Source organism: Podarcis gaigeae, assembly GCF_964106915.1.
Source record: "Podarcis gaigeae genome assembly, chromosome: 5".
Classification (NCBI taxonomy): domain Eukaryota; kingdom Metazoa; phylum Chordata; class Lepidosauria; order Squamata; family Lacertidae; genus Podarcis; species Podarcis gaigeae.
The window spans coordinates 77,441,903-77,451,651 of record NC_139681.1 but is presented as its reverse complement, the minus strand read 5'-3'; the positions used below and the strand labels follow the sequence as shown (position 1 = coordinate 77,451,651).

The 9,749-nt window shown below is 42.3% G+C and overlaps 1 protein-coding gene across 1 annotated transcript; it reads left to right on the top strand.

The window, feature by feature from the left end:
* The first annotated feature begins 215 nt into the window (after positions 1–215).
* Positions 216–9,749, top strand: CLRN1 (clarin 1). The gene is made up of 3 exons (XM_083739953.1): positions 216–600; positions 6,872–7,051; positions 8,205–9,749. Exons 1-3 carry the CDS (start codon positions 348–350, stop codon positions 8,468–8,470), a joined length of 699 nt encoding a protein of 232 aa, XP_083596079.1. The 5' UTR covers positions 216–347; the 3' UTR covers positions 8,471–9,749.

The window sequence follows — 9,749 nt, the reverse complement described above, 5'->3', positions numbered from 1 at the left end:
AGATAGATAGATAGATAGATAGATATTGATAGATAGATAGATAATCTATATCTGTACTGATATCTCCCAAATGAAACCTTGCACAACTTCTTTGCAAAGTTGCTAACTTAATTGGAGAGCCATGTCTGTTTCTGGAATTTTCAGCTCACCCAATCAGACAAAGGGCTGTTTAGAAAGCGGGGGGGGGGGGGAGAGGCATTCATCAAATTACACTGAGGGTTCCATCTGTTATCTTAAACCTTTGTTCTCAAGTGACACAGAGAGGAGATGCTGCAAAACACACTTTGCTAAAGGTTTTATTTGAGACTGCATTTTCCAGGTTGTTTGTATGCCATCCAGGATTATATATGCCAGCCCAACAGAAGAAAGTGTTATTCTGTGTTGCTGGCGTGCTAAGTTTCGCTTGTGCTCTCAGTATTGCAGCAGCCATCGGAACTCAGCTGTGGCTCAGAGGAAGAATACTCTGCAAAACTGGAGCCATGCTTGTCAATGCTACCGGCCAAGAATTAGAGAAGTTTATTGGTGAAATTCAGTATGGACTTTTCTATGGGGAGAGGGTTAGACAATGCGGGCTCGGAGGGAGACCTTTTCGGTTTTCATGTAAGTAACAATGACATCTGAATTATTTAATGCTTTAGTGCATGCTATCGTGGTCCGACAGATACGTACAAGAGCATTCTCCTGTTTCTTCCAAAAGATGCGCTAGTGGAAGATGTGAAATTATGTCACCATAATATACATCATGTGCTTCTTCTATCAACATGTATTTGCTGTTATAATAGCTTGCTAGTTCAAGGAACAGTCAGATCCTGTGCACGTCTTCTTGGGAGTAAGGCCCACAGAGTTCTATAGGATTTCCTTTCAAGAAAGTTTGCATGGCACCGCAGCCTTAATTTTTCAAACTCGTTTCCAATACAGGACTGTGCTTTTGTGTCTCTTTTAATTATTGTTGTTATTTCATTAATTCTTATTGAATTATTGTCATTTTAATATTAATGAAATGAATGGGAAAGAAAGAGAACATTGTAAATACTTGTTTGTGTTCTGGATATGCAGACTGTGAGAAATCAGCAGTCCTATCCTCTGCATGTTTACTCAAAAGTAAGTTTACTGGGACTTATTCATCAGCTAAAAATCTAAATGCCAGTGTCCAATCTTATACAGGTGTACTCAGAAGCAAGTCCAGTCGAGATCCAATGAGCTCACTTCTAAGTAAACGTGCATAGGAATACAGCTTCACTTGCTAGACTAATCATTATTATCCAGGATTGGCAACTGCAGAGTTGCATAGGATGAGAGTTTTGCAGTTCATCTGTTTACCTTCCAGGAGTAAATAATGTTAAAATGGTCAGTCATGCACTTGATTTATGCATAGCACCATATTAAAAAGAAATAATGGTTATCTGGAGAAGAGATCATAATATGCCACCTAACATTTATTTTCTTACCAGAAACAATTTGCAAGTAATCTGCAGAGAGACATTGTGGCTTGTGTGAGTCATTTCTGGTGCACGTCCTGAACTGCAGACATGAAAATGATGGACTGTGCAGAGGAAGTAGACCAAATTCATTTTGGATATTATTGAGAATTGCTTCCTCTAATTGCATTCTATAGTTGGCTTTAGCAGTTCTTGAGACCTCTCTGAAAATCCTGCTTATCATTGCTTCTCGCTCCTGTCACCCTGTAGGAATTCTCAGAATGACTTGCTAAAGAATGTAGGAAGCACTAACCAAACTTTGTTTATTAAGATAGCGGAGCTGGAAGAATGCTTAATACATAGTCCATTCCCATGAGTTAGTGCACATAGTATTATGAGAACAGGCTGTATGGAGACTTGGACTCCTCATGTACCCTCTTCCTTCCTCTGGCATGATTGCAAGTTGCTCAGAAGCTTTCACTTCCATTCCAAATTAATCATATGTTGGCACATCGTCTGAACCCTACCCTATATTGTGCCTAATCTTAATAGTTAATGGTTAGAAGTTGGCATCATAAAACATAGCTTGAAGCTGGCTCGATTCCACTAACCACAGTTAAGTTAGAACACAGTGTATCAGGTGCAGGTAATGCAGTTTCGAAAGAAAGCTTCTGAATTCCTCCTAACAGCTAAGTCACGGGGGGAAATCAACCCACAATCTAAACCAGGGGTCCCCAAACTAAGGCCCCTCGGGCCAGATAAGGCCCAAGGGACTTGTTTATCCGGCCCGCAGCAACCCCCGCCACCCACTCTTACTGGTGCTGCGTGGCTGCCTACTTCCGGGTCGGAGGAGCACCGGAAATAGCTTGGGCGCATGCGCAAGCATTATTTGCACATGCGCAAGTGTTATTTGCAGTGCACATCCAGGTCGGAGGAGGCCCATGCACATGCGCACAAGCTATTTCTGGTGCTACCCCAAGCCAGAAGTGCGCCAGAAATAGCGTGTGCGCACACATATGGGCACACGCTCCCCCACCCTCCGGCCTACCTCGTGATTGGCGCTGGAGACACCGGCCTGAGGTGCAGTAAGTTTGCTGACCCCTGATCTAAACAGATGGCAGTCGAGAGCTTGAGCATTTGAACACTGTGGAAGCTATTCTTCATTGAAAATATACTGTTGGAACATATCCTTATTCCCACCCCCAAATGCTATGAAATATCCATTCCATGTGAGGGTTTTGCAAAGGGAGGTAAGTGGATCTGGTGCAGTTGGCGTGCCATAACTGCCCTGTCCTGTCCTGCATGTCCCCACTTCATGCATGTTCCCATCTGGGAACACGTGTGATGAATGCCAAGTGAAAAACCATGAGGAAGCTGGGTTGCATCAGTCTACTTCCTGGCACAGGAATAGACCTCCCTGGGCAATTGTTTGCAGCCTTGTTTAGATAACATATCCACCCACAATCAAAGGAAAAAGGAGGGCGGGTATAGGGTCATTCCCACTGGTCCACTGAAATGCTCAACACATTGATCAGTTTACCTGCACAGGGAGCAGATGCATTCAAGTTCCACACATAAAGATGACTTGATCAACACACAGAAATCAGCGGCGAGTCAGAAGCACGACTCAATTCTGCCCACTCACCCCGTATCGATTGTACAGTTTACTTGTGTCATCTGCCTTTTATGATGGAAAAAGGAGTTTGCAATGATCTATTTGGCACCAGAGCAGAGCTCTGTGATTAATCCGGGGACAGAGAAAAATAATGGCAGTTTAAAATAGCAGTCATATTTACTTTGAATGAACTTTCTTTCTTTTTTTTTACCGGGTGAACATACACCTAGATGGAATTTATTAATGTTATATAATGTCCAGTAGCTTAAAGGCAGCTGCTTCCAATACAAGATTCAGTCTGCTGTGTAATTACTAGGAAACATTGGCTGTTGTTCACTGCCTTCGCTGCAATCCTCAAGGAAACTCTCTCTCTAAATGGCTATAAATGTCTTAGGAAATGTTACCATTTACAGTAGATGTGTTTGTATTTTAATGCATTGAAGCACAGCATAGCGAGGCTAAGAAGAAAGGATTAAATCATCTGCCTTGTTTTAGTCCTGCGTTTGCGCCCATTAAATGCTCTCCCTGTTGGCCGCTATATCTCTTTTAATTGTAAAATGAATTTGCTCTGCCTTTAAAACCCATTCAGGCTCAGGAAAGCCTTCTGCTTCATTTACTCTGGCTCTTGTCTCTTTCTGGGTCAGCGGTTCATTTTCTAAAGGCCACTGGCATGCAGATTCAATGCTTATAATGAAGGTCTGTCTTCTCTTCCAGGGCAACATTGCTGCTGCATTAATTTTATCTGGTAGTCACCTATAAAAGTTTAATGATATGTAAAAAGTTCTGAATGTCGCTATTGAGGGAAACAGCCTGGATAACCCAGTGTTGTGTGTGGCATGGCAATAAGCATGACAAAAGCTGCTTCTGATATACAGTGGTACCTCAGGTTAAGAACTTAATTCGTTCTGGAGGTCCGTTCTTAACCTGAAACTGTTCTTAACCTGAAGCACCACTTTAGCTAATGGGGCCTCCCGCTGCTGCCGTGCCAGCACCACATGATTTCTGTTCTCATCCTGAAGCAAAGTTCTTAACCTGAAGCACTATTTCTGGGTTAGCGGACTCTGTAACCTGAAGTGTCTGTAACCTGAAGCGTCTGTAACTCGAGGTACCACTGTAGATAAAACCAAATCTGTGCTGGAAAGAAACAAACTCAATCTTGCATCAAGGGAAAATGAAATTTGCAAGCTGCGTAAACAGTTCACATTTTTTCACAATGTGCCCTTGCATTGTGACCATGAGGTTACTCACGAGTGAGCACCATTGTGTTTTATGATGCTTACTTCCTAGTAGGTGTGTTTAGGACTGCAACCTTACCATGCAATCCTGTGCATGTCTACTCAGAAATAAGCCACGTTGCGACCACGTACTAGTGACAAACAGAGGAAACAAGCTATGTAAGACAATAGTGTCCTTTCTCAAGTTGTTTGTCGGCAGAATTTACATCCCACCTCTCATCGTACATGAGTAATAATAATAATAATAATAATAATAATAATAATAATAATATATTATTTATATCCCACCCATCTGCCTGGTTTCCCCAGCCACTCTCTGCAGCTTCCAGCAAAATATTAAAATACAATAATTCATCAAATATTAAAAGCTTCCCTAAACAGGGCTGCCTTCAGATGTCTTCTAAAAGTCAGATAGTTGTTTATTTCTTTGACATCTGGTGGTGGGGCATTCCACAGGGCGGGCGCCACTACCGAGAAGGCCTCTGCATGGTTCCCTATAACGTCGCTTCTTGCAGTGAGGGAACCTCCAGTAGGCCCTTGGCACTGAACCCCAGTGTCCAGGCAGAATGATGGGGGTGGAGACACTTCTTCAGGCATACTGTACCAGGGCCATTTAGGGCTTTAAAGGTCAGCATCAACACTTTGAATTGTGCCTGGAAAATACTGGGAGCCAATGAACTTGCAGCAGGACACACCAATGCAAAATACAATGCACCGTAAAAACAAGAATACATTAAGGGTCATATCCAGTACTGGATGAAGGGAATCGTGCCCACGCAACATTTCCCCATCCTTTCCTCTCCCCGTGCAACCCCAAAATCTGCTTCGGAGGGTCCTTCACTTTTGAAGGTGTATGTGGGGCTGCAGCAGGGAGCAGCGAGGAGGGCAGTGTTCCATCGCTCAAGTCTGTTGCACTAGTGGAACAACATGGCTGGATATAATCCTATATCTTAAATTGCAACTATCTCCAACTCTAAAGTATATCAGCCAAGTACATACGGTAGCCAAATATTTATCAGGTACATAATGGCCCTTTCAGAATTTTATTTATTTGTTTGTTTTAATCTAATTCGTCTTGGCCTGGTGGAAAAGGAAAGCTTTTAGCTGGGGCCAAAAAATAATCAAAGTTGTTCTCAGAGGGGAGGGAGTTCGATGACCAATGAGGTGTTATTGCTTAGAAGTCCCACTGACAAGCTACAGATCTCATAATCTACTGCAGCTGACCTTATATAGGATTATACCTGAGATGCCCTTTCAAATACCTGGGTATAAGCCATTTGAACCTTTATACTAACACTTTGAACTTGGCCCAGTGACATGTTTTTTTACAAGCTTATTTTAATGAATTTTGCTGTCATCGTCATCAACATTTCTTATTTTACAAATATCAAAACCTACAAAATAAAAAGTTGAAATTATCTGTGCTTTTCTGCTGTCTGCTAGAACCAACACCTGTCTCAAAGAATTAAAAAAACAACTCAACCTGAGAGTCTCTTTTTGAATTTTTTTTTCTTATGCTTGTAATGAATACACAGTACATAGTCTTTCCATTTCGCATTGGCTAATTGCAACCGCTGAGGAAGAAGGAAGCAATGGTCATATTACAAATAATCAACAAATGGGATTGGATTGAATCAAGCAATGTTGGATGGCTCTGATATGCCGACTGCATTGCCTGCCACAAACCCACTTGCTAGCAATTTACATTTTACATGGTAGATAAAATTTATTTGAAGTGCCTACAGAGCTTTTTCTCAGCATGTTCTAACCACAGCAAGGCAGTTCAAAGGAGTATTAGCACTGGCTTAATCATACCCCCACGGAGTGGGAGCATTTACTCTGCATTCAATGATTCGTTTTGAAATATCTGCTGTCACTAAACTGTGTAGAAATATTTGAAAATCGCCCTGTGGTAGCAAGCCTAGTTCGCAATCCACTCTGAATACTTTAAACATTCATGTTTAAATGTTTAAGCCCTATATTTAATGGGGCTGGGCCAAAACAGAGACACACTTTGGGGGCGGGGAAGTATAAACCACCACCACACAAACAATTCCTATGAAACATGCCCCACATTTAGCTTCCTACAAAGGGCACGTTTCCTTCATTTTGATCAGGTGTGTGTCAGCTGACCCTGGAAGGCCAATCCTTGGCCATCCAAGCCCTTCTGCTTTGCCTTAGTCAAACTTGCTTGTTGCACTTGGCCTGTTACCACACCTACTCAAGTCTATTCCTAAACCTAGGCAAGAGTTCTCGGTCTTGACCCAATATTGAAACTGGATGTTTTATGAGCCCTTCTTTAACTACCCTGCCTTCCGGAATATCACCGTAAGCCTAATTTGCAAGGATCATTCTGATACTTTTGCTTCTCAGAAAATTCTTATGTATTGGGCCATAAATGTAGACATTGGGTCCTGCTATTATTTCTTTGTTAAGTGTTTTTGAACAGTTCTTCTCACCTTATCAGTTTCTTCCATCTCCCAATGATAAGCATGTTTCATGGCACCAGGGTCCTGTTTTTCAGAGATGACAGCTTTGCCTGATTCCCGCAGTAATTCCATTCTCTGTCTTTTGTTCTTTTGTGTGTGTGTGTGTGTGTTTAGTTTTTCCAGATTTGTTCAAAGTTATCCCTGCGAGTATCCATGTGAGTGTTATCCTCTTCTCTTTGGCGTTGTTAGTGTTTGCCCTGATTGAGACTGGGTTCTTCATGTACAACGCATTCGGCAAACCCTATGAAACACTGCATGGTCCGCTAGGGCTGTACCTGTGGAGCTTCATCTCATGTAAGTGTTCCAAATGTAATGCCGTGGTTAAGTTTGTCAGAGCCTGGGATGAAAGAGTGGTTAAGCAAAGTATCCCTTACATTTTGTGGGCTCTTGTGGGCCAGCTTTGACTGATGGGCGGAACAACCCACCTGTCAATCATCTGGCATCACAACACCAGATGATTGGCACCTGTCCAAGTGCCCAACCGCCAGCTGGCTGCTGGGTGATTGGGAACTATAGTGCAAGGGGATTTGCCAGCATATGCTCAGCAGAGGGTTGGCAAAGCTACTCTCTGCAGGGATCATCGGCTCAGTTGCATTGCCCATGACAAAGCCAGTTGTGCAGCTGATTCAGCCATGTCTCTATGTGCCTCACATTTGATATCACCTGTGATGTCAGGTGTGGGGCAGGTGGGTGTGGTTTGGTAGAATGTCCTCATGGGTCAAATTGGGACACGTGCTGGGTTTAAATTGGCCCATGGTCTGGAGGTTCCCTGCCCCTGCCTTGCATTTTGCCTGTTTTCACCTCTTAACACTGAAATATTAACACAACTAGGGAAATTTCCTCCCATCATTTTGATGTGATTTCTTCTCATTGCACTCCCATTTGAGGCAACCTGGTTACCTACCACATTAGGTATTAGTGGGTAGCACTGTGGTCTAAACCACAGAGCCTAGGGCTTGCCGAGCAGAAGGTCAGCAGTTTGAATCCCTGCAACAGGGTGAGCTCCCATTGTTAAGTCCCAGCTTCTGCCCAGCTAGCAGTTCGAAAGCACGTCAAGTGCAAGTAATTAAATAGGTACCGCTCCGGCGGAAAGGTAAACGGCATTTCTGTGCGCTGCTCTGGTTCACCAGAAGTGGCTTAGTCATGCTGACCACATGACCCGGAAGCTGTCCGTGGACAAATGCCAGCCCCCTCGGCCTATAGAGTGAGATGAGCGCGCAACCCCAGAGTCGTCCGCGACTGGACCTAACAGTTAGGGGTAGCTTTACCTTTTTTTACAACATTAGTTATTGAAGTAAACTGTGGTGCACCGCACATAAGAGATATACAAAGTGGGGTGCTCCTTTGTAACTACTGAAATGCAAAGAAAACAGAAATACTGCCCCATTGTGCGAAGGTCCATTAGAAAACTGTCAAAATGCTAATTTTGGATTTTCTTCTTTTTCAGTTTCTTGTGGCTGCCTCATCATGATACTCTTTTCATCAGAAGTGAAAATCCACCACCTCTCAGAGAAAATAGCTAATTATAAAGAAGGGAGCTTTATTTTTAAAACTCACAGTGAGCAATTTGCAAATTCATTCTGGATCATTCTGGTGTGCTCATTGGTACACATTCTGAACATTTTGCTAATACGCCTTGCTGGATTTGAGTTTCCTTTTTCAAAGTCGAAAGATTCAGAGACAGCAAATGGAGCAGTCGATCTAATGTACTAGACAGGTTTTGAACCATGTTTAATGAAAATGGTTCATCCTGACCTTTTCCCCAAGACACCAAATGTAAATGGGTTTAAAGGCTGTTTTTTAAAAAACAAACAAATATGTATTTGTATATTGTGAGCCAGAGACATTTACAGAGATATACCAGCACAAAAAAGGAATTAAATAATATCAATAAGAGTTACCGTATGTGGCTTGCAGTAGGTGATAACTTGTCACTAGGAAGCTATTGAGTTGGTTTAGATGTAATGTCAAACAATGGTTTGTGATAACTATAGTTTAGATTCCTAATGAAGTTGTGTGTTCCAGATACAGAGATAACTCATGTGGGATTCCTTTTCTCTCACCTTTCCTGAGAATCCCTCGGTGCTTTCCCAAACAACCTCAAAGGTTGAGCATCATCTCAAACCATGATTTGTTGGTTCGGATGCAATGCCAAGCTGGTTTGCACAAACTGAGATGTGCAAGCCATCTCTAAACCATGGCTTGCAGACCCTGTTATCAGATCCTAGTTTACCGGCCACTCACAAACAATGGTTTGCTCAATGGCGTTTGTTTAGACATCATGGCAAACCATTGTTTGGCATTATGTCCATGCCATCCCATTGTTTTCTTCCAAGGTCTAGAACCCTACAGGAATGAATTAGTGCAATAAAGGCAAAAACTCAAAACTTAGGCAGCCACTTCAGCAGAAGAGGACAGCATGTGCTTTCCTCGCGCAATCATGCAAAGAATATGGTGTTTTAGAAGTATTACTCTTAAAAATCTGTGTATCAGGACAAGAATAAGAAGTTGATTTCTCCCCTAGAAAATTGGAATAAGGGCTCCTTTGGGAAAAGGCACTAACTTTAAAAGAAACTGTATTGGCAGCAACCAAGTTAAATTTTAGTCACAGAAAAAGAGTTGTATTCACAGGAGGACCCCTTCTACGAGCTCACCTCATGTTCCACGAATGGAAACTCCTTCCATTCACAGAGTGGAAAGGTTGGGTGCCAGCCTATATTTTTTACTTATATGGAGTGGATTTAGATGCAAATTCCTGGTTTGCAAACTTTACCAAAGATGCTGCTCAGTGTGTTTAATATCAAGTATTTGAAGAGCTGATTCCAAACGTAGCACCTAAAATCTAATCTAACATTGTGGCGTTTTTGTTCTCATTTTGTAATGCTTTTATTTTGTTTTTCACTTTTATAAGCTTCAGTTTTAGAAATAGAGGTCTGATCCTCCTGGTGTGCAAAGTGGTACTTCAGACAATAAATACATTCTTCCCCTCGTT